We start from the raw sequence: 18,758 nt of genomic DNA, 5'->3' as shown, positions 1-18,758 counted from the left end.
ACACCATGTGCCTGGCAGGCAGGATACAGGTTGCTCCCTGTCTACCAGCTTTGCTTCCTTCTCCGTGTTGTTATTGGACTTTTATTCCATTTATAACTGGATGGAGAAAGTGTTGCATGGTAAGAGCTTGTCCCATTTGATGTGAGGTCGGAAGGGTAGCAAGCCTTCTGAGGGAATTGCGTCCGTCTGTTAAGTCGTGCAGCCATGCCTTTACTCACCCCGGTAACAATGGCTAACGACTGAAGCAGGGAGTGTTTGTTTTGGCTGACAGTTTGAGGGGACAGTCCACCAGAGTGGGGACAGTGTTAGCAGCATGTGAAGTATCTGCCTGGTCACCTGCAGTCAGGAGCAGAGGCATAAATGCTGGAGCTCAGATCCCAAGCCACGTCATGGTGGCACTCGTATCTAGGATGTACGTTGCAATCGCAATGAACTTAATCTAGAAACTCCTTGATGCCCAGGTGATTCTAGGTCCGATTAAACCGACAATCAGCTGTAGTCACCGATTGTGCCTTGCATCCTGTGCTTGAAATGATATATCCAGGCAACGATCCAAGACTAGGCATAGAGCCAGTGCCGGCTCCAGGCAGCACTCTCCCTCTGTAGGAATAACGTCTGGAAGGACAGAGGAAGCTGGCAGGGTGTTACCTGGGAAGTCTTCCTAGGTTAAGTCTATTGTCACAATCCTATGAAACCTTGTGCACGTACTTGGGATAGACCCATATGGAGGATCTTAAAGTACATCCACAATGCAAACAGCCCTTAGAATTAATGGCAGCAGCTAACAGTCGTACAATATTTTTCATGTCAGGTACTGATCCAGTGGTTTCTATGCATGCATTGATTTGCCCTGAAGCACAAACTTGCAAACTTCAGGTTTGAATTCTGACAGCCCACAGGCATAGTTTGTGCGGTGACTGTCACACTGAGAGAAACCATCACCTGTCTCAGTCAGTTCTAGCTGTTCTAACAAAATGCTTTTTTGTCTGAGTAATTTTTACACAAAAGAACTGCGTTGCCCACAGTTGACAGACTGGCCCACGATTAAGGGAGCACTGCATTCCACTCTGTGGTGGGTAGTTCTCTCCATGTACTTACGTGTGGTGGAAGAACAAGAAGCCACCCTCGAGTCCCTTCAGGAAGGACACCAATTCCACGACAGCGCTGTTATGATCTACTCACCCCTCAAAAGCCAACAGCACCGTCATATTGTTGGTCAACTTTCAAAGCAGGCCTTGTGGGGTGACACCAACAGGTCACAGTATGATCTACTTGCCCACTGATGGCCCATATTAGTCAGGGTTTTACTGCTGTGAACAGACACCATGACCAAGGCAACTCTTATAAGGACAACATTTAATTGGGGCTGGCTTACAGTTCCAGAGGTTCAGTCCATTATCATCAAGGCAGGAGTATGGCAGCATCCAGTAGGCATGGTGCAGGAGGAGCTGAGAGCTCTGCATCTTCATCTGAAGGCTGTGAGAAGACTGGCTCCCATCCCTCAGTGACAAACTTCCTCCTCCAAGGCCACACCTTCAAATAGTGCCACTCCCTGAGTCGAGCATATTCAAACCATCAAACAGCCAAAAACCGAAAGCTCAGCCACTTCCTAAGACTTCACTTTTTAGGCACCATCAAAACCAACTGAATGGTGCCTGCTGTTCCATGCATCCATGGTGTCAATGAGGTTACCCAGCCCAAAAGCCTGCCCTTTGTTTCCTGAGCAGAAGACATTTCTTCCAGAGCAGCACCAAGAGACATCGGTTCAGGGTTAGCATAGATGCTGTCTGTAGATAAGAGCCCTAAGGGATTCCAAGTCCTCTCTTCCCTCTTCCTGAACTGGTTCATCTCCAGTTACAGACTTAGGTAAATGTTTCCAGAAGATTCTTCTGGTTCCAGGAGTGGCTCAGAGTTTAAGAAGAGAGGCAGGATTCTTTTGACTGAACCTTACTGAGGCAGGATAAGTTAAAATGAAGGCTAGACAAGTTAAAACAAGTATTTCAGGGAGCTCAAAAGCATTGAGAAAGGATTTCTCAAGTAAGGAATTTGGAGTAAATCTTATATGTACTCTTCATTTATTTCTGATTTTTTAGTTGTTTAGGTTGTTATGGCCCAGGTTTAGGGTCTTTCCCATTAAAAATTAAGTTATAATATATATAGTTATAAAATCTATGCATGAATGAATATATGTAGTTCTCGTATGTGTCGTGTGGTCCTAGTGTCGTTTACTGGTTTATTTTCTGTCACAATTTCACCTCACAGAAGGGAAACTGAGGTTAAAGAGAGGTGGACCCTTCTGTAGTGCACAGTTAAGCACAAAGCATTTGAAGCCAAGCCTCCTGATTTGAGAGTCTTAACTAAAATAGGTCCCGGGCAGAACTTTTGTTACACAATGTCTTGGTTTAACTTATATAACTATAAACACACACACACACACACACACACACACACACTATATTTTAAAAGAAAAGAACTTGCTAGTTCTGGGGGCGCAGGGGTGTCCCTAACTCACAAGACACATTTCACACTCACTCTTTCACAATTTCTAGGTGCTGCGTGCCATGGGGACCTCACAGAGAAACTCAAACTCCTGTACAAAATGCACGTCTTGCCTGGTAAGTGGACTACAAGAGGCAGCATGCACACTGGCACACAGGACCTGGCCACACACACACTGGCACACATGCACACTGGCACACAGGACATATCTGCATGTAGACTGACACATAGGATGTGACTGCATGCACACTGATGGTACACGTTTACACTGGCACACAGGACCTGGCTGCACATCTCTTCCTTTAGCGGCGTCTCTCTGCCTGTTTAGATGTTAGATCGATCATTCACTCTTCCTCAAAGGCCAGGCTGAATTGCTACTTCGCATGAGTTCCTGAATGCAGTCCTTGATTTGATTGTCATTTGCCTGTCTCAGAAATGAGCTCATTGACGCCTCACAGCTGTCTCCAAGAGAAAGGGTGCAGCAGGCCTTTGGTAGCATATGGTAGCAGGGGTTTTCCCATTAATTTATTTATTTAGTTTACATCTTAATCACAGCTGCCCCTCTATCCTCCCTTCATTCCTCCTGCCCCTTTCTCCTCAGAAAAGGGCAGGCCTCCCATGAATATCAACCCGCTTTGGCATCCCAAATTGCAGGAAGAGACTAGGCACATCTTCTCCTATTGAGGCTTAAACAAGGCAGCCCAGTTAGGGGAAAGGGAGCCAAAGGAAGGCAACAGTCAGAGACAGCCCCTGCTCCTGCTGCTCGGAATCACATATGAAGACGGAAGACGGAACTGCACAGCTGTTACTTACACGGGGGGCCTAGGTCCGCCCCACGCATGCTCTCTGGTCGGCAGTTCAGTCAGTGTGGGCCCCTATGGGCCAGGTTAGTTGTTTCTGTAGGTTTCCTTGCACACATGACACACACACAGAAGTCTCTACTTCTGGCTCCTTCAGTCCTCTGAGTGGCAGTTTTGATATGGGAAGGAACAGCCAGGCATGTCGCTGAGGCTTGGAGTTCAGTTTTAAGTAAGCCCGGTCTCAGCTGAGGTAGGTCTATCGAACACTAAAAAGTTCAAAATAAAAACAAAGGCAGATTATCACTCACATCCCTGATGGGAATGAATGTGGGCTTCAGTTGCCACGAATGTCCTACAATCGACCCAGAAAGTATCGTTTCAACGTCTTTGGGAAATTGTCCCAATAGAGAGGAAACGCCAAGGTGACCCCACCGAAGCCTTCAGGGCCTCCCGGCCTCCACCCCACTTTGCCAACTTCGTATCTCCATCCTCCCCGTCATTTCCCGAGCGAGGAGCCAACCCCTCGTGTATCTCTGTCCCCTCTCCCACAGAGCCATCCTGCGATCAAGACGAGCCCGACTCTGCCTTTGAAGCGACCCAGTACTTCTTTGAAGATATCACCCCAGAATGCACACATGGTAGGTGACGTTCCCACCCCACGGGGACTGTTTTGTCTCCTGTGGAGCCTGCTGTGACTGGGGGAAGACTTAACTCCAAAGTCAGTCTAACAAGTATGTAAGTAGGTTTGCCTAATACAGACCTTCACATGTCAACCGGCCTGGCCTTCTTAGATGCTCGGTTTAGAGAGGGTTCTTCTCATATGCAAATGCTTCTGAAGTGGTCACCATGCTTCTGAAGTGGTCACCATGCTTCTGAAGTGGTCACGGTCACAGTCACACTGTGGAATGTCTTCTTCGGAGCGTTTTTTTCTAATTCCAGAATCCCTATTGCTTTGCTAGATGTGTCAAACTATAGATTAAAATACACAGGATAAGCTGAAAATCTTACTCACACAATAATTCATGTCCTGAGATATTGCTTTTCCATTCTTTCCTGTAACGTTCTGTCTACCATCTAAAGATTTATTTATTTATTAATTATATATAAGTTGTCTTCAAACACACCAGAAGAAGGCATCAGATCTCATTATAGATGGTTGTGAGCCACCATGTGGTTGCTGGGATTTGAACTCAGGACCTCTGGAAGAGCAGTCGGTGCTCTTAACCGCTGAGCCATCTCTCCAGCCCCTCCGTCTACCATCAAAAAATGGATCTGGCTACTTAGAAACGTCTGAGTTTGGTTTAGCTAAAATTCTGGGGACCGAATCCAGGTCCTCACACATGGAAGGCTTCTCTACATTTCTTTATCACATGTGCGCATACACATGTATGTCACAGAGCATGTTTGGAGGTCAGAGGACAACTTGCAGGAGTCTGCTTCTCTCCCCATGTGGGTCCCAGAGACTGAAGTCAGGTCATTAGGCTTGGCCGCAGGAATGAGCTCGGCCTGCCAGCCCCCTTTTTACTGTTATGTTAGATGCTAGTCTCTGAAATAAAAGTGTGTACACATATATGTGCTTCGTTAATTATCATTTTCCTTAAAAGGCAGTGAGAAGATGATGTCATTAGGATTTTTTTTTTCTGAAAACCTCATTTCCTCTGATGCCCACCAAAAATCTCTTATCCATGGGTCACTCCCAATCCCACCATCACACACACACACACACACACACACACACACACACACACACACACACACACACCTATGTTACTGTGTTACCAGAACAAGCTGTACCCTAAGTCCTTCTGCCAAGATGTCTCTGATACAAAAATTGAATCTCTGACTTGGTATGGAAGAAGTTGATGAAGTCCCACTCTGTGACCACACATTGTCAGATGAGTTTAAGGAACTACGTCCCTAAGCCTTGGAAGCCACCTATGCTTGTGCCAGCAAACACGTGATAAAGAGCTGTAGCAAAGACGGCAGCTTTCCATGTCACCTGCATCAACAGGACTTTCTGTGCCAGGGCTGACAGGCTCCAGACAGCAAGCAGAGTGCCACTGAGAAGCCCCCAGGCCACAGTGCCCGGGGTTCACTTAGCCAGGTTACCCTGTTCCTCTGCACCAAACTGTGGCATTAGGGGCCTAGGGAAAAGGCCTTTCACATAACCAAGATCAAGTTTCCTGGTTGCCCAGGATCCCCAAAGAGTATGGCTTAACCAATTTAACGCAGATGAATTTTAAGACATGGTAGCTGGGGAGAGGTCCCTCCCCGATAGCTACGGGGTGAAACTTATCACTGGTTGTAGCCCCCTAGACAAATGGCTCCCACTGTGCTGATCCTATGTCCATCAAATTATGCTCAATAATAAATCTCATACACAGTGTGGAAAACAAATCCGTTTTTAAATGGATAAAAGGATAAAGAATAATTTTAAAAAGGTTAGTTTTTAAATGGTTGCAAAATAGCCACAGCATGGGTTCACCACTCATTAAACGTTAGGGGTTTCTATTTGTTTTCTATTACTTTTTTATGAAGCAGGAAGAGATTCTCTGTCCCTCTCACTAAAAAGCTACTAAGGCAGGCTGGAAAACCAGCAGCGTCTGGGTTAGGGGAGGAAGTGCAGGACACACTCACAGCCAGCCAACCCCATCAGCGTCTGAGGGGTTTGTAACTCTTGTCCTCCCCCCCCCCCCCCGGTGTCTGTGTGTCCTTCCGTGTCCAGTTTCAAGAGGAAAACACAGCTGCAACTGGGTTCTTCAAAATCATATTTTAGGGTTGCCAAATTATGAGAAAAATAAAACAAGTTCTCTTGCGTCTATTAGCAGTTCCATTTTCCTGAAAGAATAAGTTCTTGATCGTGTTTCAAGTCACAGCAAATACTTGAGGTTGTAAGATCTCAGACAGGATGGAGGCATGGCGGCTTATGTGCTAGAGAAGCAACGCCATCTCCAGTAGCTTCTACTGACTGCATGACATCATCCTTTTAATTTTTAATTGTGCAATACACCCCAGCTGTGAGAAATAAATCTGGGGCCATCCTTCACCTAGAGGTGGAGTTGTCAGATAAAATATGTCCAGTGAAATTCAAATTTCTAAAAAATAACTTGTTTAGTATAATATACATCATGTGATATTAGAAATATACTTTGACCAACCGATTATCTGACATGGAATGCTGTTAAGTATGTATATATATGTACATATGTATGTATGTTTGTATGCATGTATGTATGTTTGTGTGTATGTGTTTATGTATGTATATGTATGTGCATGTATATATTTGTGTATGTGTGTATGTATGTTCGTGTGCATGTATGTGTATGTATATGTATGTTTGTGTGTATGTGTGTGTATATGTATGTTTGTATGTATAAAGATTTGTTTTTATGGGTGTGTGTGTGTGTGAGTGTAGAAGCTGGAAGGTATCAGATCACTTGGAGCTACCCGATGTGGCTCATGAGATTCGAACTCTGGGTCTCTCTCTGCAAGAGCACTGTAGCCTCAATGGTTACTGTAGCCGTCTCTCCGGCCAGTGTTAAAATTTGTTTGCTAAGTCAGGCCCGGCCAGTGTTAAAATTTGTTTGCTAAGTCAGGCCGCCCTGCCTGCAGAATCTTTGTTTCCTGACACTAAGCTGGTGGTTATACGGTAACACCCTTTCTTCTGAATGCTCTCTCACAGTTGTTGGCTTGGACAGCAGAGGCAAGCAGAGTGCTGATGAGGGTTTCGTCACCGTGAGTCTGAAGCAGGACAGAGGTACAGGTGTCCCCTTCTCTGTTTACCAGGGTGCTGTTCTTGTTTCCTGATCTACGAATGCTCATCTTTTGACTTTTGGGTTTTAGGGAAAAGGGCAAATTCTCAAGAGAACCGCCACTATCTAAAACTCTGGACTGCAGAAAATAAGTCAAAGTCAAAAAATGCCAAAGATTTGCCCAAGTTGAATCAGGTAAGAGACCGTTCTTTCCAGCCATGTGTAAATGTAGATTAAAATATCTCCAAAAGATTGCGGGGACTTGGGGGGCACTTAACTCCTCTACTTGGATTTGTTTTGTGTTTTGTTTTTCAAGACAGGGTTTCTCTGTGTAGTCCTGGCTCTCCTGAAACTCACTTTGTAGACCAGGCTGTCTCACAGAGCTCCACCTGTCTCTGCCTCCTGGGTGCCGGGATTAAAGGTGTGCACCACCACCACCATCCTTTGGATTTTTTTTTTTTAATGTCTTTAAAATGTAGTCCAGGGTGGCCTCCGACTGACTATGTAGCTGAGGATGACCTTGAATTTTTCCATCCTCCTGCCTCCACCTCCCGAGTGCTAACACTACAGGCATGTGCCCGGCATATCAAGTTTAGGCAGTGCTGGGAGTTGAACCCTGGACCTCACGCACGCCAGGCAAGCGCTCCCAATAGAGCTACATCTCTAGTCCCACTTGGATTCATTTCTTTTGCATCAAAATTCTGCTCCTAAAAGAAAGACTGAGCAGCAGAGTACTCAGCTTGGAGGCTACTCACGCTCCACCCCAACTGTCAGGACACCCTCAGCTATCAGAAGCTAAGTTCTACTGCCTCAGCAGTAGAAGCGTCCTGGAATGCTAACGTGTACTGGGGGAGTGGTTTAAGTGGTCATAGTCACGAAATGGTGAGTTTCCAGCTGAGATTCCAGGTTAAGCGCAAAGGCGTTGCTCTGCACCGGGAAGTGAGGAGGTCATGGGAGACACTATTATAGCTAACCTTGGGGAAAGTCTAACTTCCAAGACGTGAGGAGCGATGAGTTCCATGCTTCCTTAATAGTCTTCAGCTATGGAGGAAAAGATAATAAAGGAGAAAGAGAGGAGGGCGATGTGGTGCCTAGCTTGGTGGTCCATGCCGACAGCCCTGCTTATCCACTGTGCTTGAGGGGCGTATCTTCATGTGCAGAGACACAAACGCAGGTGCACGTATGGAGGCCAGAGGGCAACCTCAGCTATCAGGTTCCCTCGGGAACCACCCACTTGTGTTTTGAGACAGTCTCTCATTGGCCCCGAGCTCGTTGAGTAGGCAATGTTGGCCGGTCAGTGAGCCCAAGGGTCCATCTGTCTCTGTATGCTCTGATGCTGAGACAGGAAGTGCACGCTACCTCACCTTCCCTCCCCCTTTAAAATATGGCTTCTTGGGAGAAGAAGACCGACTGAGCGATCTCCCCAGCCTCTGCCATGGTCATCCTCACCTCTTGGTCATGAGTCTGTGAAGGCTGTAACCATTTCAATGCTATTTTTGTGGATGGTTCAAATTTTCAAATTGAGAGAGAGAGAGAGAGAGAGAGAGAGAGATACAGAGAGACAGAGACTAATAAAGAGGCCATAACAGTAGTTCATCCCTTCTTTGTAGGCCATTTCCTGGGGTCATAGTTTAAACAGCTGTGTAGTCCCTGTCCTTGGCACCTCACCTTCCCTGTTCATTCTCCAGGGGCAGTTTATCGAGCTCTGTAAGACCATGTACAACATGTTCAGTGAAGACCCCAATGAACAGGAGCTGTACCACGCCACGGCTGCGGTGACCAGCCTCCTACTGGAGATCGGAGAGGTCGGCAAGTTCTTCATTACTCAGCCCGCCAAGGAAGATGCGGTTCCTGGACCACCCTGCAGCCAGGCCATCCCCGGCATGCTCTTCCCCAAGAAGGGGTCCAGCCAGTCCTATGTGGTGGAATCCACAGACCCACTCCCAGCTAGCCTGGCGGGTGACAGGGAGGAGCACTCCCTGGGAGGACAGATGGAGGACATTAAACTAGAGGACTCCTCACCCAGGGACAACGGGGCCTGCTCCTCCATGTTGATCTCCGATGACGACACCAAGGACGACAGCTCCATGTCATCCTACTCGGTGCTGAGTGCCGGCTCCCACGAGGAGGACAAACTGCACTGTGAGGACATTGGGGAGGACACTGTCCTGGTGCGAAGCAGTCAGGGGAGAGCTGCCCTGCCCAGGAGCAGCAGCCTGGACCGGGACTGGGCCATTACCTTCGAGCAGTTCCTAGCCTCGCTCCTGACGGAGCCTGCTCTCGTGAGGTACTTTGACAAGCCGGTGTGCATGATGACCAGGGTCACCAGTGCGAAGAATATCCGTATGATGGGCAAGCCCCTCACCTCAGCCAGTGACTACGACATCTCTGCCCTGTCAGGCTGATGCGAAGGGAAGCCAAGGATTTTTTTTATGTCTGTCTGTGTTGGGGGGTGGGGGGACTCTTTCCTTTTAAATTAAATATTTATTAGTCCTGGCTTAAAAAGCCTAGTGTTTTCATAATGTAACACAATGAAAAATGTTGAAAAATAGATACCCCAAAGTGAGGCACTAACAGTCTGCCTACGAGGCATGGCTACCAGAACCTAGTTTATTCAGTGATTTCTCCCCAAAGACCAAACCGTCATTGAAATGTGTATTATAACTTAGTACTCTTGCTGTATCCATAGTAAGAAAATAGCTCTGTTCGACGCTAATAAAGTCAGCCATGCTCTGAGATAAAATTAGACCTAGGGAGGAAAATGGAGTGTCGTGAGCACGACTGTTTTTAGAAGGAAATGAATTGTCAGCTGGGGGTAAATCTCGAAGTACTTTAGTGAGACTTAAAACTATTTTTTAAGATTTGAAATATATTTCGTAAAAATTCTCTATCCAAAAAATCATATTCTACGCTGGTCCCCCTCCAAGGGGGACACGTTTGGGTTTCAGGTGGTTATGAAAATATTAATCGTTTTACATGATGCTGGAAGGACACATTTGATCAGTGTGGACATTGACAACTTGCTCTGTTTATTTATGTTAGCTGTGGGGGAGGGGTGACAATGCAATCCATCTGACAACCAAATGTGAACACAGAGAGGCCCCAGGACACAGGATCCAGCTTTTTTTTTCAGTTTTTGCTTTTGAAGAACCAGAAGTCCTGATACTTCTCGTACTGGGTTTTTATGCTTGTTACTCATTGAAAATACAGCAAAATACTTATAATAAAATTAAAACAACAGTCTTTACCACTTCCATATTTTCTGTAGAGAAATTATATATCACGTATGACCAACTTCCCATTAAGTCACTATAGAGGTTACGTTCGCCGCAAAGGGATTCTGCAAGATGACGTAGTGTTTAAAGCAGAGCCTGTCACTTTATATGGCAGAATGGATGTTCTGGCTCCTGAAGGGGCGTGGCCATCAAAGCTCGCACGCCTGCACTTTGAATTCTTATTTCTGTTTACTGCTCTTGGTTTTTGTTCGTTACAGACGCTGGGAGACTTTCCGCTCCGCTCTCAGCCTCACAATCATGTCCACGTTACCCCTGCTTGTTCCGATGTTATTTTCCAACACTCCTTTCTTTTATTACATACCGAGTCCTTTCTTTACTGTCCCAGCTGTGATTTTTTTTTATTTTATTTACAGAATGATTTTTAAACTGTCAAATGAAGTAGTTATGAACCTCGACTAGGATAAATGTGAACAAATAAAATACTTCAGATATGGCTTGGTGTCTTTGTGCTTGAGTTTCTGCCTGAGGCTGTACCTTGTTTCTTTGACAGTTTTGTAGGGAAACTATCAGCAGATAACTGTTGTGGTTTGCCCTGGAGTTATCTGTATTTTGATGCTAATTCCACTGCCCCAAGGACAGCTGCCTAGTCAAGTACTCAGGAGTCAGGTGACATCACCAGAAACTTCTCCCCATTGAATTTGTAAAATACAGGTGAGGGGCAGGATAGAAGGAGGCCTGTCATTGGAGGAGAAGGAAGGATGGTGGGTGGGAGAAAAGTTTGAAGGAAGAGGAGGAGACTGGAATGGGAAGGAGGAAGAGATGTGGGGGGAGAGGGAAGACACCAAAGAGAGAAGCCAGGGCAGGACAATTTAGCTCAGTGGTAGAGAGCAAGGCCCTGGGTTCGGTCCTCAGCTCCAGAAGAAAAAAAAAAAGATCCCACGCTGTACCTTTACAGGTTGTTATGAATATTCTTAAGGGATGGGTGATACTGGGCTTTGTATGTTTAGGGGGCAATTATACCTTATCAATTGGATCAGAGGTTATTGTGTTGTGTGTTCTTTTATGTGATTTAAGTGTAAGAAAGCGTGTGGTGACTAGGGACACTGGGCCGCCCAGGAATTGGGACGTGTGTCTCTGGCATGGAAACCTGCCTTGGGAACTGGATAGGTAGAGAGATGGCCGCCAGACTCGGAGAGAGGCCTTCGGCAGTGTGATAGGGGATGGAGCAGAGCGGGTGAGAGGCTCTGCTGATTCAGACCGGGTATCTAGCAGATACCTTTGGGCACTGCGGTGACAGACCCAGTTGGGGATAAAATATTTTTTATATTTTTACAACAGACAACCGTTCCTAATAAGTAAAACTTTATGAGCAAATAGTTTGAGATAAGGAAATGGATAGAGCTGAGAAGCATTTCTTAAAAAGCAAATACAGTGCACTCCAAGAATATTTGAAATATGTAAGATAATTTATATTAGGGTTTCCATTGGTGTGGAGAGACACCATGACCACAGTAAGTCTCACAAAAGCAAACATTTAATTTGGGTTGAGTTACAGTTTCAGAGTTACAGTTTCAGAGGTTTATTCCCTGTTGGGAAAGCATGTCAGTCTTCAGGTTTGAGCATTTCAGACCTCAAGGCCCCGCCTCCATAGTGACACGCCTAACAAGACCACACCTCCTCATAGTGCCACTCCCTGCCGCCAATCATTCAAACATATGAGTCTGGGGACCATTCCTATTCAAACAACCACATAACAGTTCTCATTTTAAAGGCTTGGAGCTAGAGAGATGGTTTAGCAATTAAGAGTGTCTACTTCATTTTCAGAGGATCAGAGTTCTGTTCCCTGCCCCTGTGACGGGCAGCTTGAATTGGCCTATAGGATGCCTCAGGAGTGCTGAGAGGGAGGAATAGGCTTCCCCAGGGAAGAGCACACAAATCAGTTCTCCAGTACCAACTGGTTAGCTCTGAAAACCCACAAGTGACATTATATAGACTGAACGAGTTGTCCTTGTGTATTTTGTATGTTGATGTGTATGTCTGAGTGTGTAACAACAATTAGTGAAAAAAGGAGGCCATGAATTTGGTCAGAGGGGTGTTTATAGGAGCATTAGGAGGGAGGAAACAAAAGGAGGAAAGATGTATGTACTTATAATTTCTAAAATAAATAATTGTTTAAGCAGCCTGTAACTCTGGCTCCAAGGGGATCCAAGTCCTCTGACCTCAGAGCACCTCCACTCATGCCACAATTTAAAAAAAAAAGAATTTTAAATGCTTGTTTTATATATGTCAAAACAGCAGAAATCCCCATGTCTAGTCCTTATCCGGACACTTCAGTGCCCCTTGACTCGAATTTAACTGAGTCATTTTGAGTCAGTATTTGACATTAACTCTAAGGTTCTTGCCCCATAATCCCATGGGTTTGCCTCTGTAAAGATCATTTAAATATACCTCAAGAAAGAGTCTCAGATCTGACCCCACTTGACCAGCACAGCCAAGGGATGGGGGAAGGGACTCCCTCCAATTGAATGAAGACTAAAGCAGGGCAGCCCTCATCTGACTGAACAACTCTGCTGTGAGCTGGATTTCTGATTCCAGGCACATCATAGTGTTCTCCCTCCTGGCAACAGTGTGCTACATAACGGTGATTGGTATTGGGGTTTTCCTGTAAAGAACTACCCGAGGAGGAGCCCCCAGCCCTGGAGCAGTTTCTGTCTTATCACTGTGTCAGAACGACCTGAGAAACCCCTTTCCCTGCCTGCATCTGGATGATTTGCTAATTTCAGAGAGCCATTGCCAGGGGGTCTCTGACCTTAACGGGAAGCAAGGAGGCAGTTCAGTTCCACTCAGTAAAACAGGTGTGGGTTCAAACTTCAGAAGTCTGACTCCGAGCCATTTCTCTTAGGCATATTTATTTAATGGCATGGTTTGGTGAAAGTGGTTCTGGGGATGGGCGACTCAATTCCATGTGCATAACAGGCGTTCATAGATCTTCTTGGGGAACACACCATGCTAACTGCAGATCAGACATGACTACATTGAAACTCTTGTAAGGTCCACAGAGGTTAGGTTCTGTAGACTGAGTAAAACAAGCTTACGATAAGGGTCTCGGGGAGGATCTGACCTCACAGCTCAAACGTCACCAGGCTATGAAACAAGTCCACATCAGCCTTCTGGGCACAACTCTTGGAGGAACAACCCTGTGTGCCTAACATTCTGGGTTCCCCTAATGGTTATCTGTGAGCACAGATACCCCCGTGCCTCCTGTAAGATGCATTCCTCCACCTGCCTTCTGGTGATGGCGCTGTGAGATCTGCTCAACCTCCCTTCCTGGGACTTGCCCACTCAAGCCCACTGTGATGTTTACGATTCTGAGTACCACTGACTTCCAATGTCTCTCAGCCCACCCCTCCCCCCTAAAACGGCTCTCTCCTCAATGTGCCACAGAGAGAGTGGGTGTTCCAATCACTGTTAACACCTGTGATGATAACGAAATAGAAAAAGTATCTGCTCTCCCTGCCTGAATCACATGTACCCCCCCAAAGCTAACACTGCTTTCTCTCCATAACATTTCGCCGAATTAATAAAGTCAGTATCCATTTGACACCTGAACCCAGGCACCATTCTTAGTACCTCCTGATTGCAAATGGCCCACTGTGGTGGTTAGTCTCCCTCCTCAGCTTGACACAACCTAGAATCACCTGGGAAGAGAGTTCGGTGAGGGACTGTCTAGAGCAGGTTGACCTGTGCGTTTGTCCTGATTATCTTAATGTGAGAAGACCCTGCCCACTGTGGGTAGCACCATTCCCTAGGTTGGGTTCTGGACTGTAAGAGTGGGGAATGTTAGTTGACTTGAAAGCATGAATTCATGCATTTCTCTCTACTCCTGAGTGCATGTGACATGACCAGCCATGTCCTCTTCCAATCTTGACTTCCCCAGAAAGCTGAGACAAACAAACCCCTTTCCCGATAAGTTGGTTTTGTCAGGATTGTTTATGAAAGCAACAGAAACGGAATTAGGATATCCACGTCTAGCTACCGAGCCAGTCGCCATTTCTTCCTCTCTTCCTTGAGTCCACAGTACCCCTAGTGTCAGCGACACAACTGAGCTCAGCCTTGTAGCTGCTGATGGGCCCAAGCAGGTAACAGTAACCCATCATATTTAACATGTCCCTTTACTCTCTTGTATGTCAAACTTTATTTATAAGTCAAACTTTCAACCTCATTCTATCTTTTATCATTGTGTGTATGTGCTTGTGTGTGCATACACATTGGTGTGTGTATGATGTGTATGTTTGAGTGTGGGTGCACAAATGCCAGGCAGACTATATGAAAGTTGGAGAAAAACTTTCAGGTGCGAACTTTCCCCCCACATCATAGGTTTCGGGAATCATATCCAGGTTGCCAAGCCTGTGTGGCAAATGCCTTTATGCAGTGAATAGTCTGATACTCTACTTCACAGGCTGGCTTTATTTAATTTTTAGTCAGCATATAAAGTAACAGGTTTTCTTAGGTCATTTTCTTCTTCCTTTCTTCCTTCCTTTCTTTCTTTCTTTCTTTTTTAAGATTTATTTATATGAGTACACTGTAGCTGTCTTCAGACACACCAGAAGAGAGCATCGGATCTCATTACAGATGGTTGTGAGCCACCATGTGGTTGCTGGGAATTGAACTCAGGACCTTCTGAAGAGCAGTCAGTGTTCCTAACCACTGAGCCATCTCTTCAGCCCTCTTACATCAAATATGTAATATTTGTTGGCCCACCCCCCTCTCCTCCTTATCTGCCTGTTCTTCCCCATGGCGTGTAAGCTTCCACCCCACCCCCCACTTCCTTTCCAGTTTTATATCGTGTGTTGTGCTACACTGTAAGGAGTCGGCCTGATGCTGCTTGCATTTAAATGCTAGACTCTGTAATCCAAGTTGATGAGCAGCTCCTCATGTATACCAGCTTTTGTTGTATAAACCTCGCCTTCCCAGGTAACCTGTGATAGGTTAGTAAGCATGCCTACAGCCTGAGCTGGGCAGAAGAAAGGGGGAAAGCAAAGGCTCTCAGGCTTGGGGTTGGAGGCAGAGACCAGCAGGAGGGAGAAGAGAAGAGACCAGAGGAGGAGGAGTTGACGTGAGAGGAGATGGGCTGTGAGCATGGCCAGGAGAAACAGGTAACAAGGGACATCGGCTGGGATGTCAGTTAAAACAGCTCAAAGCCTAACCCACTACACCTCACTCCCCAACCTCCTTCCCTTAATCCTCTCTTCCCTCCCTGTCATGGTTGCTAGCTAGTCTCTGGCTCTATACGTAATTTCTGCCACGTAGATACACATGTGTATAATTAGAAGCTGAGCTCTAATTGTGAGTTAGGACTACCTAATTTAATATTTTTCAGCTCCATTCACTTTGCTGCAAATTATGTAATTTCATTTTTTATTAAATCTTTCATTTTTAATAAAAATCTAACACATTTTTTATCATCCATTCACCTTATTGATGAGCATCGATGCCCACACTTAAACCAGTAGCTCTCACCTGTGGGTCACGACCCCTGTGGGAGTCAAACGACCCTTCCGTAGAAGTTGCCCAGGACCATGGGAAAACACAGAGATCTACGTTGCAATTCATAACAATGGCAACATAACCATCACTGAAGTAGCAATGAAAAGAGGTTTATGGTTTGGAATCACCACAACGTAAGGAACTGTATCAGGAAGTCAGAATTAGGAAGGTTGACCAGCCTTGGGGTGCCCAACAGGACAAGTCCAGCTGCTTTTTAGTTTAAAAAACAAAAAATCTCCGTGAGTTGAGAATCCAGTGGCTTCTGACTATGACACATCTTCCTGATAGCCTTGTACAATTTTGATAGTCAACCTTCATGCACCAACGAGTGCGCGCGCACACACACACACACACACACACACACACACACACACACACACACACACACCCCAAGGGTTCCCTTTAACGGTCCAGCATGCAGCCAAGAACAATCTTCCCGCCTCTACCTTCCCAGTGTGTCATGTGTGTGCCAGGCAAGCACGATGTCACCTGAACTTCACCCCCTTGTGTCTGCCACAGGGAAGACTCAAACAGGGGCCTCCAGTTCTGTCCGTTCTGTCGTGTCCCACGCAAGCCCATAACACCCATTCTACTCTCCCAGGAGAGGTAACGCTGAGTTAAAGGAAGTTCCCTGGGACTAGAATTAAAGCCCACATGAAATACATCCGAGCTGAAGTCTTACTTCTCTGGCGTGCCGCACCCCTTCATGCTGCAGACAACTGGGGCAGAAGAGGAAACAGAGCTCTGGATAAGAGTGATGGAAATATTACCAGGAGGAGGCTGGACAGATCCTGCTCCAGGCTGGACTCCTTAGGCACCACAAACAACCCAGGTTACCTGCCGTTAAATATTTCCACAGGGTTTTCTTTCAGCTTGCCGTGTAGTTTCCTCCGAGGTTATGACTCTAAGCTGGCAACCCTCCTCCCAGGACCTGCCAAAGCTACATCTCTGCCAGAATAAACCACGTTAGTCACCAAGCCTTCCTCTGCAGCCAACAGCAACCCGCTCCCATCAGTGTGCTGGCCAGCACTCAGTCAGACGCTCCCTGGTGGCCTCCCTGACCACCTCCGGCTCACTGAGAACCACAGTGGTAAGCTGTGGCAAAATTTCCTCTACAAATTCTGTAATCATGCGCATAACGCGGGAAGGCCAACCTTTGACCTTTGAAGGATCTTGCAGCTCACTCAGAGCATTGCATTTGAGGACCCGCTCGGCTTCCTCTGCAGAAGAGGGCAGCAGCTACCCTCTCAGAAACCAAGTAGAGAACCTAGACAGCGCTGCCAGCAAAGTGCTGGCCAGGCAGGTGGGAGGACCTGAGCTTGGATCCCCAGATCCTACATAAAAAGAAAAGAAAAAAGCTGGGTGAAGGCTTTTAATCCCAATGCTGAGCAGGGAAAGACAGACAGATCCCTGGGGCCCGTCAGCCAGCCCGTCTAGCCAGTTAAAGGCTAATGAGTGACCCTGTCTTTTAAAAAAGCTAGAATACATGAATGATTTCTTGAGAAAAGACACCAAGGTTGTCCTTTGGCCTCCACACTCAAGCACACATGTACAAGTGTACTCACATATATCTGTGCCCTGCACATACATGAACATCCACAGGTGCACGCTCGTGGGTGCGCGTACGCACGTGTGCGCGCACACACACACACACACACACACATACACACACACACACATATACAAACACGGACTAAAGGAAACTGAAGGAAATGCCTAAAGGATCCAAATTAAATGGACAAAGCCATAGAATGTTTCAAGGGTGTGACTTTGAACATACAGCAGCCTGAAATATCAAAGACGGGATGTGGAGTGAGCCTTCCACGAAACGCTCACAGGTGACGTCACCAACAGACAAAATGATGTCACTTTCATCCTGAAATAGAGAGACAATGTGGATGAGATCAAAGGTGAGCTCAGAGCAGGATAGTGAAGCTAAATGTCAGAAACATTGGGACACCACAGTATGTGTGCATGCACGTGTGCGTGTGTGCGTGTGTGTGTGTGTGTGTGTGTGTGTGCGCGCGCACGTGCGCGTGTGCTCGAGCATGTGCTCATGTGGATGTATGTGCATTTATGTGCACGTGCACATGCAGGCCATCAGTGAACCTTACGTGTTATTCCCTAGAAGGTGCCCTCCCTGAGTTTTGAGACAGGGTCTTTAATTAGCTTGGAGCTCCCTGAGTAGGCTACACTGCCTGGGCAGTGAACCCTAGGATTCAACCTGTAGCTGCCATTTGGGATTACAAGCATGCGACATCACACCGTCTTCTCAGATGGGTGCTGGGGGGGCTGAAGCTGGGTCCTTATGCTTGTACACACAGCACTTTAGCAACTGAGCTCTCTCTCAAGCTTCCCAAATGACACCTTTAATGATGACATCCACGGCACTAAGGGGGTAGGACACAGCGTTGGCTGAACCAGGTATCAGGAGGAAACTTCGTTTACATGTGCTCTCATGGTCCCCCCCCCCCCCCATTACAGAGAAAGCACACGCCCGGAAGTGGGCAGAGAGTCTGTGGATCTGACAGCTGGGAGGAAAGGAAATGAGATGTGTATCAAGGAATTCCTCAGTGCCCCGAGTTTTGGAACCCCTCTGACGGGAAAACACTGTCTTCCACAGAGACCCTGCCCTGGCCTGATTGACGCTTGTCTGTCTCTTTGCTTCCCTTCTTCCCTGGTGGCAGCTGCCATTGAGACAGATGTGATTAGAAAAGCCAGTCCAGGGTCTAAGTGAGCACTGGGGTCCTGTAAGGCAAGGAGAAAATCCCGGAAACGTTTTAGTGAAATGGAGCCACAAGCAGGCTCTGCCCTGTCAGCTGTTTTTCATTCTGTCCGATTTTCCAAATATTCACTTACATGATAACCCAAAACCCCAGCCACCAGAGAGCTAGTTGGATTCAGTGCTGTCCTCAGGTATGGCC

The 18,758-nt window shown here is 46.6% G+C and overlaps 1 protein-coding gene and 1 long non-coding RNA gene across 4 annotated transcripts in view; one reads left to right on the top strand and one right to left on the bottom strand.

Annotated features, from left to right (window-relative positions):
- The window catches only part of Tbc1d9 (TBC1 domain family member 9), a 101,106-nt gene extending 90,325 nt beyond the window's left edge, over positions 1-10,781 (top strand). The window contains 5 exon segments of the mRNA NM_001415072.1: positions 2,550-2,615; positions 3,851-3,937; positions 6,982-7,056; positions 7,143-7,246; positions 8,740-10,781. Coding sequence (NP_001402001.1) covers positions 2,550-2,615; positions 3,851-3,937; positions 6,982-7,056; positions 7,143-7,246; positions 8,740-9,456 — 1,049 coding nt within the window. The 3' untranslated portion in view covers positions 9,457-10,781.
- LOC147999403 (uncharacterized) lies at positions 1,340-16,868 on the bottom strand. Of its 3 annotated transcripts, XR_015644054.1 has the most exons (5): positions 16,517-16,691; positions 4,185-4,268; positions 4,060-4,148; positions 3,313-3,565; positions 1,340-1,533 (listed from the first exon to the last, which is right to left on the bottom strand). It is a non-coding gene; the product is annotated as an uncharacterized LOC147999403 (long non-coding RNA). The 3 variants fall into 3 exon arrangements; XR_015644052.1 differs by lacking the exon at positions 1,340-1,533 and having other exon boundaries at positions 2,993-3,565; positions 16,517-16,868; XR_015644053.1 differs by lacking the exon at positions 1,340-1,533 and having other exon boundaries at positions 2,993-3,565; positions 16,605-16,748.
- Positions 16,869-18,758: the final 1,890 nt, after the last annotated feature.

Source organism: Rattus norvegicus, chromosome 19 (assembly GCF_021556685.1).
Source record: "Rattus norvegicus strain SHRSP/BbbUtx chromosome 19, alternate assembly SHRSP_T2T, whole genome shotgun sequence".
NCBI lineage: Eukaryota > Metazoa > Chordata > Mammalia > Rodentia > Muridae > Rattus > Rattus norvegicus.
Note: the sequence above shows the minus strand (reverse complement) of the source record. Positions and strands in the feature narration are given on the sequence as shown.